This window comes from Colossoma macropomum, unplaced genomic scaffold (assembly GCF_904425465.1).
Source record: "Colossoma macropomum unplaced genomic scaffold, Colossoma_macropomum, whole genome shotgun sequence".
Lineage (NCBI taxonomy): Eukaryota > Metazoa > Chordata > Actinopteri > Characiformes > Serrasalmidae > Colossoma > Colossoma macropomum.
In genome coordinates, this window is record NW_023494806.1 from 22,337,845 (window position 1) to 22,358,303 (window position 20,459).

General features: G+C 38.3%; 1 protein-coding gene across 2 annotated transcripts; it reads right to left on the reverse strand.

The window, feature by feature from the left end:
- On the reverse strand, positions 1–20,235 carry fbp2 (fructose-1,6-bisphosphatase 2). 2 transcript variants are annotated; one of them, XM_036598950.1, is made up of 8 exons: positions 19,986–20,235; positions 15,815–15,977; positions 11,867–11,959; positions 11,712–11,720; positions 10,993–11,133; positions 9,454–9,591; positions 4,314–4,433; positions 1–2,021 (listed from the first exon to the last, which is right to left on the reverse strand). In XM_036598950.1, the coding sequence occupies exons 1-8, from the start codon at positions 20,156–20,158 to the stop codon at positions 1,833–1,835; spliced, it is 1,026 nt and encodes a 341-aa protein (XP_036454843.1). In that variant the 5' UTR covers positions 20,159–20,235; the 3' UTR covers positions 1–1,832. The 2 variants fall into 2 exon arrangements, with proteins under 2 accessions (XP_036454843.1, XP_036454845.1); XM_036598952.1 differs by lacking the exon at positions 11,712–11,720.
- Between the last annotated feature and the right edge of the window lie 224 nt (positions 20,236–20,459).

The window sequence follows — 20,459 nt, forward strand, 5'->3', positions numbered from 1 at the left end:
CAAAATACTGGTGTTTTTATTTGGTTTTCTCTGAACAAAACTGTCTTTCAGAAAAGGCTTCAATACAATAAGACATTTTCTAATAAAAAAAAAAGGTTTGTGTGGGAGCTGCAAGCAAATGTCACATTTTCTTCCAGCATTAGTATAAATCTATGTTGCCTAGATTGGCCTCAGGCTGTTAAGAGGTTTAAGATTTGAGACTACATGGTCAGATTCATATGTTCACATAATGGCCTATGTGATATAACACTGAAGTGACATAATGTGATTCAGATCAAGTGCAGCAATATAACATTGTATTGTTCAGTGCACAAAAGTACTGAACAATACATTCAACAGATTATAAGCTCAAGGCTAACATATTAGCTCATGGCTAGCACATTTTAGAAAACACGGTTAATACTGAATGCTCAAATAAACTGAAAAGGGCCCATATTCTACATTTTCTTGTTTATTTTTTCCCATGAGGTCCGCTTATGATGTTTGCGAGGTTTTATGTACCAAACAAAGCCATAATTAAATTTTTCATCAACATCACCCAACCTCTCTTTATCCCTTAGACCAAAAACACGCTTCACTCAAGTAAGTGAACACGTCGTTGTGTTTTGAACTGTGTCAAGACACAAAAGGTAAAGCACCAGAGAACTTCTAGAGAGAACTACCACTCTGTAGTGTCTTCCAGGGTTTCTTAAATGCTAGAGGGAGCTCCCGAGCGAGTCCAAAATGAATGAGTTAAGATGGAGCATTTGAGCAAATCACAGTTTATAAATGCTTAAACATTTTTAATGTAAAAGGATTTTCTGAACACTGAGTAGTATAAAATATATTAACACTGCTGCTATATTTTTATGAGCTTTCAAACTTGAGTTATAGAAGTTTAAAACGGCGCCTCATGTCCATCCATGACGTCTGTGAACGCGAACAGCCAATGAGAGAAATACATAGGTACGTTTTCTTAGTTTTTTTAGTGAAATACATTCTACTTTCTAAAATTAAAAGAAAATTCTGGCCAGTTGATTGAGCTCCATTTACTTCCATTCATTGAGGACTGTTTTGCAGTCATGTTTTTGATATAACAGAGGAAATAGGAACTGGCCAGGCTCCTCATAAAGCAGCTCTGAAAGCACCTTTTACCATTCACATGTTTAGAAGCTGTGGATGTTGGAATGACAGCATTTCCCTTTCTTATTTGTCCTCTATCACCCCCTTCAGTACTGGGTGTTTTATCCACCACAATAACGTAAGAACGCATAGCGAGTTTGCATAGAAGGTCCGTGTGTTTGCCAAGTGCTGTCATTTGCGTTCGCATACTTGCGCTGAGTTTGTTTCTGGCCTTAGAATTCAAAAAGCAGTTGGCGCTGAAATAACTCCTTATAAGTTCAATGTGAGTGGGCAAGGCTAAATATCTGTAGGCTGAATAGGCAGATATATTTACATGTGTTGGTCTTTGTGACATCACAAAAACAACAAACTCAAAACGAGTGATTTTTGCAGCTTTGTTTCAGTGTATTGACTGTAAGGAGTGAATAGTACATTTTGAAACTCTTCCATATATATTTGCTGTATCGAAAAATGTATCAAATTGAGACCCCACTGTATCGTATTGAACTCGGTTATGAATTTCGTGAATCATTACATCCCCAGCCAGGCATGAAACTATTCAAAACCTTCAAAAAACATTTTATAATTAAGCTCACTTGCCAAAAACAAACACAACATGTTTATTCATATCCATTTAAACCAAAGAAGATTTTCAGAATATATCTTTTGTTTGGATGTTTAGTTTCAAACTTTGTGTTTAGCCTTAAAAAAAATCAGATGTGTAAAATGGTCTATTTCTTATATTTCTTCACGAAGGCCATGTATTCTTCCACATCGTCCGGTGAGCCAACAACAAAAGGAACTCTCTGATGCAGAGCCTCGGGCTGAATGTCCAGGATCCTCTGAGTGCCTGTGGTGGCCAAACCTCCGGCCTGCTCCACCAGGAAGGCAATGGGGTTACACTCATACAGCAGCCGCAGCTAGACAAAGAGAGGGGGGAGGGGGGAGGAGAGAGAGAGAGAGAGAGAGAGAAAGAAAGAAAGAAAGCCAATTGGGGTGTTGTGCAATGACCCAGGTCACAGAAGTGCATCTCATCATTCAAAAAGCTTCCATTCAGTGTTAGACTGGTCAGTCACTTCCCCAGATACACAAACCAGGCCACTGACCAGGGAGTCGTTTCACAAAGCAGGATAGCGAATCATCTTTAAAAATGGACAAAAGTATGTCACGCTGTAACAGTATGTTATGCAGTGTCACAAACCACAAAAGCAAGTTCAGTCAAGTTTGTAACAACTGCAGTTTGATTAACATGCATGATGCTGAACTAAATTAAGCTAAGCTGTGTTAGCCTTTAGCTCCAGTACAAAACCAAAAAAAAGTAAACCTCAAACACCAAGCATGTCTTGGCTGACTGACAACATTTTGGGTAAGAGGAACATCGTGCAAAATCAATTTTTGGCCAAAGCAGCTTTAAAGTCAACATGAATAGAAAATCATTATGCATCTTCCTTCCGTACTGTAACGTATTTCTGAGTGAATCACAGAATCCTTTAGGGTCTCTGAACTTGTGACCTGTCATTCATGAGCAGGTCAGATCTTTGATTTGTTTTAAGACAAAACACATGGGTAGATCTTAGCCGTGTCTCAAAGCTAAGGATCCAGTCGAGGTTTGAGAGGCCTTCCTAGCACTGGTATATGAAGGCTCCTCTTCACTGTTCACTCACGCACATTTGAGATGGCCTGAACGGGCTGTACTGACACAGCTTACTGACATAAGCAATGCAAAACCATGTAAATCTTATGTTTAAAAACTAAAAATTAAAATTAACACTTCAGCACATTTCATCACGAATCTCATCACTCACGGATGTTTTTTTGCCATTTTTCACATTGTTTTGAGCGGTGCGTGAACGATTGTGAGAGACTGAAAGTCTCAGAGCCACATCTTTCATTTACTAACAAAAGAAGGACGCATTTCTCATGCACATTTAAAGGATCCTACAAAACGTAACAGCCTTTGGTGACAGAACAGCCAAGAAATGCATCCTTAGCATTGAGGTACAGCTTTTATGACTGCAGTCGAAATATCACAGGACCCCCCTGCTGGATCTCTGCCTTTGTTTGTTGATGACTGAAATTCATCCCCTGAAACTACATCATTTGTTAACAATTATTATTAATTAGTTAAAAGATAGACTAGTTTTTATTGAAAAAACAAATGATATATGATACTGCAAACTCATTTATGGCTTAAATGATCATGCTTACTGAAAAATCCTGCTTTGTGATATACCCCATCAGCTTTCTTCATAAATGTCTGAGGTCAGTCTGCTGACTGCAGGTTTTCTGGAACTTACTGTTGTGACTACTACCAGCAGTTTATGAAGTATACTGTAATATGAAACTATGTTGCAATATATTTTCATGTCATGTGGAAATGATCAAGTAAAATTCAGTGCAACTTTTTTCAATGTATGACATCTCAATGAAACTTACAGCTTTGACAGTGGAGGAATACTTTAATATCTTTACTACAAGGACAAGTAAACTGCAAATTATGTTGGCCTGTCCTGAAACATAAAACAGTGCAGTACAGTACAACTACAGTAAAACCCTTATCAGGAAATATATGGGTCACATAGCAGGAGCAGCTATCAGTACAGTATTTAGAATCACACTCTGTGGACTTCAGACCATGGACTAATGTATGGTAAACTGACTCAATACTGAATTGCAAAAAACTGAGATTCATGGTTCTGATGATTTTACAGGGATTGTCTGTACAATACAGATAGAAGAATAATGATGCAAATGTTTAGTTTGGTTAGAATGAGTAAGATTATGAAGAGGCCAGTAGGCTTACAATAAATTATTAACTACCAAATATTTGTTATTTAAAGCGAACGTTTGGCCTAAAAATCCCCCCCCTTAGCAAACATGTTGTTGAGTTTTGATGTCTAAAGTTTAGCCCTAGAGCTATGGCTAATGTAGCTAACAAGTAATCAAAGTTTGAATCTTAAATACACTTACATGGTTTCTGACACCATATGACACACTGTTATTTATAAATATGGACAATGGCTTCATTTTATTTGGCTGCTAGCACTGTGACTGCTTATTATGATACATTTGTTTACTGCTTGGTAAACTGACCATTTCCCAGTTGACTGTTTTCCACAAGTGCACCAGCTGAAGCTGAAGTACAAATGAGCGTAAACTTGGATCAACACACAGTAGGCATTATAAATATATTACCTTGGTGCATAACCCACCTTTCCTTTGGGGCTCTTCTCATTGGCAGGATATAAGAAGATGCCACCATAAGCGATGGTACGATGCACGTCTGACACCATGGAGCCCACATACCTGGCACCATAAGGGGCACTGCCATCCTGCAAGCCACAGAAATAAAATCTTTATAGTACTTACACTGCGTATTTTATACTGCATATATATTATGTTTTGTCATGATAAATATGTAGGTGGTGGAAAAAATGACATCACAATACTTTCACGCTACATGATACGTATGACAAAATGTAATTTTTTATGATGAGTTGTTTTGTTTATACAGTAGCTAAATACTGTAATCACTTTACAACAGCGCAACTACTAAATACGGTACAGTGCAATAATCAGAAAACCCTCCATTTGTTTATTTCCAGTCAAAAACAGGCATTATGTACACGTTTCAGAAGGCATGTCTGAGGAGATTAGATATAAAACAACCCATCTACATAAGGAAGGGGAACGTCAAAGGAAAATAAGTGGAAATATATATATATATATAGGTGTGAAAAATGTCCCTGAGGTTTTCTTTGAAAAAATGTTTTTTAAACATATTTACAAATGTAGACATTTGATCTTCAGTTTAACAATATAGAGAAATGGAGATAATATAAACAAATAAAACTGCAGAAATGTCTAATGCCTAAAATTAGAATCAGGTTCACCACATCAGCTGCAAATGATCAGAATTTCATTAGAAAGGATTTTGGAGCAGCTTGTCTTATTTAAACCTTAGACATCTGTTTGGTTTGCTTTTGATTGTTGAAGTGAGTGATATCACCATGGGGAGATCCAAAGAGCTATTTGAGGCCTTCAGAAAGACGGTTGTAGATGCATATGAGTCTGGGAAGGGATTTAAAAAGATCTCAAAACAATTAGAATTCAGCCATTCCACTGTCCTGGAAAAGAATTTACAAGTGAAGAACATTTAAAACAACTGCTAACATGGCCAGGTCAGGCTGTCCCAGCATGTTCAGCCCAAGAGCAGAACGGGAGATGTGTAAAAAAGTCTCCAACAATCTTTAAACCTTTGCGGTAAAAAAAAAAAAAGTTGAATTATTTGGGCACTTTCACAGGAGACACATTTGGCACAAACTAAACACAGCATTTGAGCATGACAACCTCATACCCACTGTGAAGCATGGAGGTAAAAATGTCATGGTTTGGGGCTGCTTTGCTGCAGCAGGGCGTGGCAAGCTCTCCATCATAGAATCCACTATGAATTCATTATTGTATCAGAGGGTGCTTGAGGAAAATGTGAGACCATCTGTCCAAAAACTGAAGCTGAAGCTGAGGTGGACCATGCAACATGACAATGACCCAAAACATTCCAGTAAATCCACCAAGGATTGGCTCAAAAGAAAGAAATGGAGAGTTCTGGAATAGCAAAGTCAAAGCCTGGATCATAATCCTACTGATATCCTGAGGGGTGATTTGAAACAGGCTGTGCAGGAAACCCTTCAAACATCACACAGCTGAAAGAATTCTGCACAGAGAAGTGGGAAAAACTTTCTCCCCGTTGATGTCAGAGACTGGTAGGCGGTTACAGGAAATGTCTAACTGAGTTTATTTCAGGGGGAAATATCAGCTATTGGGGCATATTAGTGTGTCCTAATGTCCTTCTCAGTAGGAAGTGGCATCTGTTTTCATGCTATTAATTTTTATTTAACTACACAAACACATCTGTGCCATTTTAAAGTGAGATAAATGTTTTCTTTTACCTAATTTTTAAGCTTTAAATTTTCTAACTTGACAGAGCTGAAGTGTATGATAATCTAAATAGGGTTTGTAACCAGAACTAACACTGCAAAACACTAACCTTATTACTGGAAATGACAACCTTAAGGTCAAAACAAACATCTTTAACAATCCGTGATAACTTAGAGGCACAGATAAGACAACTGTAAAGCACACACACGCACCACCACGATCAAAGTTCAGGAGCACTGGACTGGAGGAAAAAACAACACTGGAACTGCATGTACAGAAGTGAATGAGAGCTCAGTAACGTGTGCACAACAGTCGTGCCAAGAAAGAAAAAGGAGGAAAAGAAGAAAGAAGTCATGTGCTGCTTAGTCATGATAGTACTGCAATGAGGTGGCAGGAAAGCTGAGCTGCGCAGGCATGCTATCACAAACACACACCCACACACACACACACACACACACACACACACATAAACACACACGCACACACTGCTATACTGAAGCCCAGGGTTACCACAACCCTCAGAACAAGTAAAACAACCTCCAACACAAGAACAACAGGCTACAGAAAGGAAGTGATCAGACCACAAAATCTTATGAAAGGTTTATGAGGACTGAGATTTTTTTATTACTGTAGCCAAATATTACTACACCTACACCTAACCCTAACTTTAACCTCATGTATATGCATATTTGTGTGTGTGTGTGTGTGATAAATCTCAGTTCTGTTAAATTTGAGACACACACACACAGACACACACACACAAAACCTCATATCTCCATTTCTGACATTTTTATTTATTTTTTTAACATAATTTAAATACAGCTGCCGTTTATATATTCATATATTTATATATTTTAAAATTTCAGGACAAATGGACCAACAGAAATGGCCCAAAATGACTCGTCACATTAACTTACATTCAAAGTAAAAACGTTTTTAGATAGGTAGGTATAAATATAAATATAAAGCGATCTTTCTGAGCAGTAAGCCTTAACCTGGTAACAAAAATAAAACGAAAGACAGGTAAACGCTAAAATTACAACAAACACAAATAACAAGTAGTGATTTTGAGTGTTAATGTGTTTGTTTACCCATTTTGAAATCTCTCCTCATGGAAACCCAGCATTATTTGCAGTTATCATCCGATACCTAGATAGTCAAGTCAATCCTTCATTGAACTGAATCGGGTGTGCTGGTGGTGGATTTGAACAACTATGTGATGCCCTGATAGTATTGAGGAGAAATCTCAAACCAACCCTGTAATCTTCTTACTAGCTCATATCAAGTACTTTTTTGAAGACAAGTAATTCTTGTTACTTTTTGTTAATTTGTATAATTCAAATTTTATATAGTTTTTATAAAGCACATTTTATTTCTCTAATAAAGGTGATATTAATCATTATACAGCATCAATATTTCTTGTATGTGTAAAGCCCATGTATATCATGCATATCATGAAAAAAGGAACATTTAATGTATTTTTTTTGTATTAAATGCTTTGGACATCTGGTTCCTATCACCAGCACTGTAGACAAAAATAAAAATGTATATATAGTAATTGCTGCTGTTTGTGCGGTAAAAGTACATATGCATTGTTGTGAACATAAGGAGTGAATAAAACGGGTCATATTACATATTAATAATTTATTACAATACAAACAGTCTGTATCTATATGTCTATCCTATCCACCTATCTATTGCAAAATGACCTAATACAGTAACTACAGCTGCTGGGTGGTCATGAAAAAGCTGGTATGAAGTGGCAGTGAAGAATCAAAAACTCTAACATGGTTTAAATTCAAGCAAGAACTGCCAATTAATTATTAATAATCAACTCTAATCAGAAGATGGTTTATCAGTAGCTACCTATCAGACTAGAAAACACCCCTGCTTTGCAATTTTTGAGCCCAGCATGTGACTGGGCTGAGCTGCTGAGTCTATAGCTTCCATATGTGCTCCACCAGCAGGACATGATGCTTCCTGCGGGTGAATTTCACATCAGCACTCTGGGAGTCAGCTGACGCTAAAAACAGACAAACAGGAAACAGTCACAGGGGCAAGGTGTGTCACAGAGCCGTTACACATCCGTCAGCTGAAGGTCAGCAATTTGGATCCAAGTTTGGATCTGACCACCAGCAAGGTGGCTGATTAGTCATTCAAAAATTGTAATCAGTGACTGATACTGAATAAGACAGTGTACAGAATGCTGACCATTAAAGAAATAGGTTGGCAAAGGAAAACTAATTCATGCATTTGTCCCCTTTTCCCAAATGTAGATGATCTTTAGTTTAGCGCTGGAGCTTAGACGGCAACATCCCTGCTGAAAAAAACAGCACACTAATCTGATTTATGCTGGTTTATTCTGGTGTGGTGCTCGTTTAGCTGGTCACCCAGCATGGCCACACTGGTTGCCCAGCATACCAACATCCAAAACACAACATAAGCTGGTTTTGGTGGTGATCAGCATAATAGCTTCCAGTGCTGCTGACCAGCATACCAGCATCCAAACACAACATATGCTGGTTTTGGTGGTGATCAGCATAATAGCTTCCAGTGCTGCTGACCAGCATACCAGCATCCAAACACAACATATGCTGGTTTTGCTGCTGACCAGCTATGCTGGCCTATGCTGGCTTATCTAGTAGAGATAGGTAACAAGTAAGTTAAAGGAAGTTTATAGCTAGCATCGTGCTAACTGCCTAAATCATTACACTCTTGCTTCAAGCCTCATTGAGTTGTTATGCAATCTTAAATAAAATTGCTTATATGGCTTTGGACACTATATAACATACTGTCATCTCTGAAAATTGCCAAAAATATTCTCATAATTCATGCTCCAAAATGGCTGCTAATAATGTTTTTAGCAATGTGTCATTCCACTATGTTTTGCATATTAGCTAAATTAGCCTCATAGCTCCAGTGCAAAACTAAAGAAGCAAACTTCAGACACCAAATGTCTCAGCTGATCGACTATTTTTGAGTTAAGACTATGTAAAATCGTGTTAAAAAAGGCAGTAAAATTAGTAAATTACCATAAATGTACACAACGTAATACTATATTTCATGGTTTGTATTTTATATAGCTTATACATGTACAAATGTTTCTGTTTTTGCTACAAACCTTACATATGATTTTCAGACTTCAAAATCATGCTTATAAGCAGTTGTCATAAAATAGTATTAATCAAGAGTTATTATTCAGTAACTACTATGAATTATTTATATTAGTATTACTACTACTAATTATTGTTAAACTAATATGTAGGATATACAAATTAGGAGATTGATGTGTGGTCCTACATACAAGCTCTAAGAGTTTAAGGGGTTAAATTTGAACTAATAAGCATTTTAAGTTGTTAAAGAGGATAAAACAGAACAGTTTAACCTGTGCCCAGACCTACTTTTGGGGCCTACCTCAGGGAATTTCTTGTGCTTTATGTACTCAGTCACAGCAGAATTGAAGTACTTGGCGTAGCCTTCGTTCAGGCTGTAGGTCTTCCCCTTCTTCTTGATCTTGACATTTCTGTCTGTCAGGATGAATTCACCGATGGCCTGAATGGGGAACACCATACCATCATACCAGCTCTTTCATTTTCACTGAGAAACGGCACTTACTGCACACAATCCAACTCAGAAATGAAACCTATATCGTACTAATCAGAGTGGAAAATGGGGAAGCTACTACATGCCTGACAAAAATATCCAAAATATTCTGCTGAAAATAGAACTACTATGTATTCCAATTAAATGAGAAGTGAAAATAAGAACTTCCTGTATGTTATTAAGCAAAATTTTAACCACAAAAAGAACGTGAGACTTTCCAGTAAACTACTCAATAGTTAGACTTTCCAGTAAACCACCCGGTAAACTACTCAATAGTTAAATCTAGATTGGGCTTGTCTCAGAGCTCACAGAGTACAGTACAGATTCCTTATAAATCCTGAATGATTTTTGAGCACATATTAAGGTCTTTTGCTATATATCACTTTGTTTTATATACAGTACAAGTCAAGAGGACATAAGTATACACCCAAAAGGATCCAGAAGGCCCTTCTAATCAGCAAATTCAGCTACTTCAAAGTTCACCCATTGGCTTGTATAATCTCCATAGAACATGGCACTGGAACAGCCATTAGAGTGATCTAGAACTTAACATCCAACATCAGTATCTGACCTCACTAATGGTTAAGTGGCTGAATGCAATCAAATCCTCTAGTATCAATATCTAGTGCAAAGCTTTCCCAGAAGAGAAGAAGCAGTTATTGCAGGGGGGACTCCCTATTAATACTCTTGATTTCAGAGGAAATGTTAGATGAGCAGGAATTTTTTAACTTCTGGACATATAGGACCAGTTTCCCAGATCCAGATTAAGCCTAATCCTAGACTAAAAAGAATTTCCAATGGAGATTTACCATTGGTACTGCAATTTAGTCAGAGGCTGAATCTATGTCCAGGAAACCAGCCCACAGCTGGTTTCTTAGTTCCTACTACACTTGTTTATATTACTATACTATAAAATAACACATACAGAAATAGACAATCGATCTATTCCCCCTTCGCCTTCATGTAGTTATCATACATAGGCATCAACGTGGCTATTTCTATTTATCTTACAAACAAATTACAAGCATCAAAGCTTAAGACTTAAGATCAAAATGTCCTCAAGATTATGAAAAACACATGTTCAATCAGGTATGTCCACTTTGGACTAGTACTGTATTATCAAGCATGCTGAGTACAGATTCAGAATTAGCTCCCACCATTCATACAGGCACATGCATTAAATCATGAGAAGATAAGAACTACTCTTCTAATTGTTATCAATGGAAATCACTTGATCAGTGTGTAAATGGGCCACAGTTTTAGCCAAGATCAGCATTCACATACACTTAGAAGCCAGTTCCAATAGTCTACAGAGACCCCAACTACAATCCCCGGCTGTATAATACTTACTGGATCTAGCATGAAAAAGTTGAGTCCAGCTCCAGTGCTCATGGCCACTACAGTAGCACTGCCATACAGAGCATAGCCTGCACATACGATCTGGTTACCTGGCAGTAGAGCATCTTTCTCAGTGGGCTCGCTTTCTGAAGACTGAGGGAAGAAGACAGAGAGTGTGGAGAGCGGCCTCAATATGATCGAAAGTCTACAAACTTACAACATTAATTAAAATGTCATTAACCCAGAAACATTATTAAAGAATATCTCAACCTAAAATGTTTTCTCCTTAGGGTAAAAACCAGACTAGGTACTTTTCAAACTGTATCACTTTCCATGGTATATAAGTAAGCCTAAAAAAAACATGATTTGATCAACAGGTGTAGAAACACTTGAATAAAAGCAAGCATGACTAAACTGTTGGATAAATGCTTTCAGCATAATTTGCATGCTTATGTAGGCCTAAATGTGGGGGCTGAGTCGCCTTTCAGTGCAAACTCATGTGTCACAGCATCACCTGCTGGACATATCTGATATTGCACACTGACACAGCTGTGAGATATTTCACACATATTAAACAGTTAGAAAATAAGATTACTCGATTTAAAAATATGCAGTAATTTAGGTTAACACAAACTTTTAACAAAGTTTGTAAAATCAGATTAATATAATTAGTATATATTTTCCATTTTGGCCTGCACATGTCATCTGGCGGGTCAGTTCTGGTCAGCTACCTCTTCAATCTGCATGAGAAAGCAGCAACATATAGCCGTATGTGAGGTTTATAGATTTTACAATCAAATCTGCACACTTATTTAATAATTTCAATAATGACCGTAATGTTTTGTTACTTGCTTTGTTAGTGCAGTTACAGTTAATCATGACTCACCCTTTTGTAGATTGCAAAGATTGTGCCTATGGGGGCCAAGCAGTCGATGTTGGAGGAGCCGTCCAGAGGATCAAAACACACTATGTATTTACCCTGTGTGTAAAAGGCACATAAACACAAATACTAAGTGCTGACTGCTGGAGGTCATTCATAAAATACCCCACAAAGGTTCCATATTCTCTTCACACCTGTTGCTTTTAAACCAAGGGTGTTGGATTCAGGCCAATGAGCTGATGAGTTCATTTGGGTGTGTTAAAAGGGAATTCCACTGATATTTCTGCATAATTCAATCATGAAGACGTAAATAAAGTTATTCAGAGTTGTTTCATGTGAAACGGTTTATTATTCTTTCTTTCCAATGGTGGTGATAGAAACCAAGGGTCAAATTGACTACACCACAAATAACTAATAAAAACTATTTTATTTACTATACCACATACATGCTGATGATGGTAAAATAGTGGTAAATCTGAAAAAATAAGTTCTCATTGGGAATTATTTTGCCTTACAACACCACACATGTACCTCTCCACCATGAAAGGATTTTTAAAAAATACATTGGGCAACTTATTGATAACCATTTCATTTAATAACGCTCTGTAAAGGAGCTTTCAGAAGCAATAAAACCTTCAGATGTTTGGTTCCTATCACCACCACTGTGAAAAACTCTTATTCAGTAAGTTCCTATAGAGTTTTTCCACATCAAGCCACTCTGAATGATGTTTACATCCTAAGAATTTAATTACATAGAAATGTTGAGAACAGTGGAAATCCACTTTAGATCCACTTTAATCCAGGTGCACAACATATCAGATTAAATACACTGTTAAAGAGAAAAACTGAATGATTATCAGCCTGATAGTAGAATCACAACCAAAACGATTTACATTTGATAAACATGAAATGATAAACATTTACAACATCCTCAGATTTAACTATGTCACGGCTATGCAAAATTAGTTGTAACCTGTCTTACTTCACGTATGGGCTGTAGTGTGAACTTGCTCAGAGTGTGATCAGTTATCAGAATTGGCCACACCAAGGTGTTAGTTATCAGTTATAGTTATCACCTCGGTGTTTACATATCAATGCATGCCTAGCTGAAAAAGATAATGGGGCTAACACTGGTTGAAAGTGAAACATCTACCAATTCTTATTATGCAAATGCTATTATGCTACTTAACGATTACTACTTTTCATTCATCATCTTGAAACCAGCAGTCACCAATCCTCCTCCTGGAGACCTGTTTTCCAGCTGAGGTTTAGTTCCAACTTGCATCTAATGCATTTAATACTTTAATACTAAGACTTTCAGGGACTTCTGAGGATGTGTATTAGTTGTAGCAGGTGAGGAAGATTGCGGTCGGAACTAGACTCAGCAAGAAAATCAATCTCCAGGAACAGCTACTGCTTTAAACTGTTCTATAGCCCACCAGGCCTGCACTCGCACACCCCTGAATTAAGAATTCAGTGAAATGCTCAGAATTAAGTTTTTGCAGTTGAGCATTTAGACAAGATTATTCACTGACCTAGCAAGTGACCAGGCATTTCTGGATAGGTTACAAAAATCTCTTTTGAGATTCTCTTTCTATAGCTAAATGTACTTGGTATTCTAATGTCATTAACATGGACAAACAAATGCAGCAAATGTCATTAAATAATGTTATAAATTAATTTAAGTAAATCACACAGCAATCCACTGAAACTAGTTTAGCATTGTTAGCTTCTAGCTCTTTTTCTCCTCAGTAGGTGGACGTTGCTGCTGCTGCCCGTATGGAAATCCAATATATGGCAAAATGCAGATTTAAAATATATATCAACACTCATAGATTTCCATATATCAAACTTTTATTTGTCACATATGGACATAAAGTGCTGTGAAGAAAAAAAGTATTTGCCCCTCACCTGATTTCTTCTATTTTTACTAATTTAGATGTTTTAGATCAACTACATTTAATATAAAATAAAGACAACACGAGTAAACACAAAATGTAGCTTTTAAATGATCCTTCCATTTATTGAAGATAAAAATGTATTCAAAACCTTTATCACCCGTGTGAAAAAGCAGTTGCCCATCTAAACCTAATAACTGGTTGTGACACATTTGGCAGTAACAACTGCAATTGTGATTGCGATCGCGATTTGTGATGAGCCTTTTACATTGATGTGGAGGAATTCTGATCCACTCTTTTTTGCAGACATGTTTGGATTCAGCTACACTGGAGGGCTACACACATTTTCAAGCATGAACTGCCCGTTTAAGGTCTTGCCACAGCATCTCAACGGGATTCAAGTCAGGACTCAGCCACACCAAAACCTTTGTTTCTTTTGAGCCATTCAGAGGTGGACTTGCTTGAGTGCTTTGGATCACTGTCCTGCTGCATAACACAACTGCACTTCTGGTTTAGGCCATGAACTGACAGGCAGACATTCTACTTCAGGATTTTCTAATAGAGAGCAGAATTCATGGTTCCATCAATTATGACAAGTTGCAGAAGCAAAGCAGCCCCAGACCATCACACTACCACCAGCATGTTTGACTGTTGGTATGATGTTCTTATGGTGGAATGCGGTATTAGCTTCATGCCAGATGTAACGGGACCCATGTCTTCCAAAATGTTTCACCTTTGACTTCACAGTCAACAGAATGTTATCCCAAAAGTCTTGGGGCTCATCTAGATGTTTTTTTTGCAAATGCGAGGTGAGCCTTTGTGTCCTTTTTAGTCAGCAGTGGTTTGCGCCTTGCAACTCTCCCATGGATGCCATTTTTGCCCAGTGTCTTTCTTATTGTGGAATGCTGTTTATTGACCTTAACTGAGGCAAGTGAGGCTTGTAGTTCTTCAGATGTTCGTCTGGGTTCTTTTGTGACCTCCTGGATGAGTCGTCAATGCTCTCTTGGTGAAATTTTGGTAGGCCGACCACTCCTGGGAAGGTTCACCGCTGTTCCCAGTTTTCTGCATTTGTGGATAATGGCCCTCATTGTGGTTTGCTGGAGTCCCAGAGACCTAGCAGTGACTTTGTAACCCTTTCCAGACGGGTAGATTTTAATGACTTTTGAATTCTTTTCAATTCTTTTGAACGTGGCATCATGTGCTGCTTTTTGAGACCTTCTAGCCTGCTTCATTTTGCCAGACAGGTTATATTTAAGTGATGTTTAGATTCAACAGGTCTGGCAGTAGTTATGCCCGGGTGTTGCTAGAGAAATTAAACCCAATAGTCAATTAAATTTTAGTTGACTGGTTGTTTTAGTAGCTAAGGGGGCAATTATTGTTTCACACAGGGCCAGATAGGGCTGAACAGCATTTTCCTTCAATAAATGCAATCAACCTTTAAAAACAGCATTTTGTGTTTACTTGCGGCAGTTTGATGATCCAAAAGTGTGACAAAGATGCAAAAATAGAAGAAACTGGAAAGGGACAAATACCTTTTCACAGCACTGTGTATGTGACATACATGCAAACCTATTTCAAATTGGCTGTTTTCATATATGGGACATATAGGGCCATATATCAGATTTCTGTATGGGCGTGGCCCTACCAACAGCAACCAACAAAACTAATCATGCCTGGCTACTGTTTTTAGCTATGTGATGCACTTTTGTTCATGTTTATAGATAACAGTGGGCCGTACAGTGTCAAAGACCACATAAGCAAGTTTGTCTTATATTATTTAACAACTCAGCATGGTTTGGGATAACGGTGTGATGATATAGACATGCAGTTTGCACAGTGCTAACAGGTGTTCATTACTTGTTAGCTAACTTACATTAGCTTTGTGGCTCCACCGTTTAACTAAAGAAGCAATCTTTGGACACCACATATGTCTTGCCTGAAAAACTAATTCTGGGGAAAACTGTGTCAATTTGATTTTTTTTGGCCAAACTAGCACTTGAAGCCTTTTTCAGACACATTTTAAGCAGTAGCACATGCTAGCACATAGTGAACGCACCCTTTTCTCAGCAGGGGTGATAATGGCTTCTTTGTTTTCCTCAGTGACTAGCACACAGGTGCTGTAAGAAGCCTGCAGCATGTTGATGACCAGATCATTGGACAGCACATCCAGCTTCTTCACCTCATCTCCTGTGACGTTTATGTGCCCAGCAATGCCCTGACTGGGGTCATATACAGTAACAACACATCAGTGTGGTGGACATCCAATCAGTGATATTTCAGGAACCATTCCTGAAAATTCTCTTCCCTCCCATTTAATTTCATAGCAATATTGTTTTTGCACCCCACCACCAGCTCATGTCCTTCCTCCTTACTTCTTCTCTCAGTCGTTAAAGCTGCCCAAAACTACATAAACCAAATTTTAGATGATTTGATATACTGGGAGCTTCTCCAGTTTAATCTCTTCATGCAAAATCTCTATTGCATAAAGGTGTCACCTGACTTTGCTGTGTGTTGTTTGTTGTTTGAAAGAAGTCTGTGCTGACAGATATTGTAAACTGTGATTATATACACGTTGGCATTCAGAGTAACCACTACTTCAGTATTTTTATATATATGTGCCTGTGGTCGTAGTTACTCAGCTGGGGCGAACAACTCAAAATTTATGATTAATGACACAATTTATCCAAAAGTTTGTAGACCTGATCATCCCATGTTTTTTTTCTGAAATCAAGGGATTTTGTTCTCTTTTTGACCAACAGATACTGCCAATAGAATGGAACGCTCTGGAGCAGCTGCACACAAGCCTAAGGTCACCTTGCCCAGTGCTAAGCAGTTAGAGGGGTATAAAGTGCCCAATAGCATTGGGGTGTGGAGCACTGGAACTGAGTTTCCTGGAGTGATGAAGTATAATCCAATACCTTTGGAAGAGCTGGAGGATGTCTGTCATTGAGAACTAAGTAACAACATCAGCACCACTAATGCCCTTGTGGCTGAATGCAATTCAATCCTCACAGCAATGTTCCAACATCTAGCATAAAGCCTTGCCAGAAAAATTGAGGCCGTTACTGCAGCAAAGGAGAACAAACTCCCTATTAATACTTTTTGATTTCAAAAGAAACATCAGATAATCAAGTGTCTCCAAACTTTTAAACATATATAGTGACATTAAAAAACAAGTAATGCCAAAACCTGTCAAATATTATTAACTTAATTCCCATTGCACCAGAATTCACATGTGTTTATATCTCTGTTTGTATTGGATGAACCATCCAAGAGGAGTATTCTTTTCTAGAACATGTTAAGCTATGGCATAGTAGGGCCTTTTTTGGTTGCTAATGCATCTAAATGATAGTAAGTCATGGCACAGGATGTGCTCATATGGCAGTTTGATTGAACTACGCTGTGCCAGCACACTGATTTATCTACTTCACTGATCAACTTCATTCAAACCTGTCAAAAGCTATTGGGCCAACCATTCATTTTCATTTGGCTAAATAAATGTAATCTACTTTAAATGGAATGTAGATACAATTTCAAAGCAGCCAGTGTGTCACAAAGTCTACACTATTAAAACACTTGTCTCATGGCCAACTGACTCATTCCTTTACTCAAAAATTAGCTTTGTAGTCCATCTGTGCTCTCACCCATTTCTACAAAGAACGCTGGATCAACAGGCCTTTCAGCCGTGCTTCTTAGTTAAGAAAGTCATAGGTCATAGGTCTCAAGTATCATATAGTAGGTCACATAAAAAGGCTACACTGCTATTTTTAAAATGATTTCCACATTTAGACTGTGGTTAATGGTGTTGAATAAAACTGTTTCAAAGTTCAAGACCAATCCAGACCTATAAATTCAGCACAATCACAGCATTGTAAACTCTCATTGTAAACTTATAGTGGTGGCAAGTATTCCTTCTGCTCGGCATATTTTGCTCTCAACATGCTTGATCCTGCTAATCCACTAATTAGTGAGCCCTTCCTGAACTGAACTGGATATGTTATGTAGGAATGTGTGGGAGGAATCATACCACTGATTTTCTTTATATCAAGTAATACCATGCTGCACTATACAGAGCTATACTGTACTATATTATATCTGCTAATACAGGACTGATATCAGTGTCAATACCCTACACCAATACCGAATAAGCCTTCTTGTGCAAATACAAAGGGAAATCTTTGGGATCAGTAATGTAAATCGCCATAAGAGAATTTACAAAGAGGATGGGCTGTAAAAAACAAAAAACAAAAAACAAAAAAACATAACAAATACAGTGATATAGTGATGAATGATTATAACAAAAGCAATTGTACACACACAAATGCCTTAATTATCAACATTTCTTTTTGTCATTACAGTGTCCTTTTACTAACCCCCCATTTTCTTTAACAATAGACTATTCTCTATACGATGACCTTTGGCACTATGCCAAGTTCTTAGTTTTTCAGGCTAGTTTTAATATGCAATTGCTGGGTGCATTTGTTTGGCTAATATCAAAATTTCCCACAACCGCCAAAAGATTGGTTAGCAGACAGTATAAAATGAAATTAATCAAATTTCATGAATGTTAATTGATGCTGAATTGCTGGCTACCCAAGCACAAGGGGCCCTTGAAAAATACGTCACTGTTTAGGATTTCAACACGACTGAACAAGACTGAAGAACATCGGAAAGCCTTTGCATAGAACTAACTGCCAAAGATCAGACTGTATGGTGAAGTGAAATTATTCCTTATGATGCCATTATTGCAGAGGGTTCATTTTATCTTGATGCTGGACTGTGCATGAGGAAAAGGAAACGTAGTTCCTACCCTACACACACCAACTACACAACCTTTTTATTTTTCTCAACATCAAATATGCATTCAAGTGAATAAACAGATATACGTTCAGATTAGTGGTAAAAAAGTAAAAAAAAACTGCTGAGAAAGTTGTATCAGCTGTCATGTATAACATACAGCAGGGATGCATCGATATGGGGGCCAATTCTGGGCCGATGCCAATATATGATATTTTACATATGTATCCGCCGATGCCGAAATCCAATATTTTACATGTACATATCTTTACACCTGTGGCATGAAAAAACTGCCACCTGTAAAGGCCACACCGGACGTGCCGCGTAATGCAACGTCCATATAAACCATTGTTTATGATGGAGGTCCGCACACCTGTGCAGGTGTTCCATATCAGGCACTGTTCAATTCATCAGTGCTTCACAGCGCCACACAGCATTTTGCCATTACTACAATAAATTAATGCAATATCAAGACAACAGAAAGCCACAGTAGATCGTGTGACAGAGAAAGGCAATCAGTTTTTTAGGTAAACAGACATATGCTAATGGTCTGTCAGATAACAGACCATTACAGACCTTTACTAGCTTAGCCTTTTTGACCTCGTATCTTACTGCTCGAAGCCAGACAGTGAAAAGTTGATGTCAGTAAACAGATACCGGATAGCATAATAAGTGATGAACGCTTTATTTCATTCAGTTTATACGAGCAGAGTGTAAACATTATTAACTGTATGCTGTAAGTTACTTAAAACGTTGTTTTAATTTTTTATAAGGAGATTTAAGCTATCAAAACATTCTACCATGAGTTATGTAACCTATGAAGCTAACGTAACGTAGCTGAGCAGGTTTCACTTGTATGCGCGGCATGTTAGCTGCACAGTTGTAGCAGCCAGTGTCACCTAAACGTTAACTGTGCTCTTTTGACATACAAGAAATGCGTTACCAAATATTTGTTTGAAATATTGGCCAAATCTAAGCATAGGCCCAGTGATGACTGATTTTTAAGCGAGCGGGTATCGGCCGATATGATTCCGATATCATCATGCATCCCTAACAGACGGAGTAGTTATGACTTTACACCCAGTTTGAACATAACAAACTGAATGGTTTTGAAATATTAAGTATTGTAAATTATTATATCGCCATAGCTTATAACATGTTTGTACACCATTTCTGGGGGGTTTGGGGAGATGCGTCAGGTCGCAATGTTTTCTGCGTAACGTCTGTCCCAAATGCGTGCTCCTCTGAGGTCTCTTGCGTTGTTAACATCACCAAAGTGCAGACTTTGAGGAGGACCGCCGGGCTTAGGGCACCTTTTGACTCCAGGACCAGCACTGAGACCACCGTACTACTCAATTATCGTTACTTAGCACCCTGCCCCTCCCTCACCTCCTCCCTCCACCCCCAAAGAACGTCTAAACAAGACTTACAGGTGAGCAAGGCCTGCTTTCCTCACGGCAGATGAAACGGCTTTGATGGCCGTTAGCATGGCGTTAATGAGCTGGGTGAGTTCACCCGTCGCGCCCTTCACTTGTCTTCCTGTCTCCATGACAAAGCGCGTGAGCGTCCACACGTCTGTGTCGAAGGCAGATTGATCCGTCATGTTTGCGTCCTGAGCTCCGAACTGAAGAGACCTGTAGACTGCGGTCTGCTGTCTGAAGTCGCTCTGTGCGCTTGCAGTGCGGGGGTAACAGCAAAAGCCAGGGTTATATTTGTGAGGGCTATCGGGTGACCGGCGAGTAACGTGTGGATTGTGGTCTCGTGAGGCCTCAGAAGTGTCTTTCAAGGCCACATTCACACAATACAGGACTGAAGTGCAAAAATCAGATCAGTCAGATTTTTCAAATCTTTTCCAACCACATTAGAGCCACGTGGCCTTATGTAGCCCTAGATTGAACACATAT

Excerpts from the sequence above, each read along its gene's own strand:
- fbp2 (XM_036598950.1), bottom strand. The coding sequence starts at position 20,158 with ATGACGGATCAATCTGCCTTCGACACAGACGTGTGGACGCTCACGCGC. Across the intron at positions 15,978-19,985 it reads AAAGCAGGCCTTGCTCACCT|TCAGGGCATTGCTGGGCACA; the intron begins GTAAGTCTTGTT and ends ATATGACCCCAG. Across the intron at positions 9,592-10,992 it reads ACTTTTTCATGCTAGATCCA|GCCATCGGTGAATTCATCCT; the intron begins GTAAGTATTATA and ends TTCCCCATTCAG.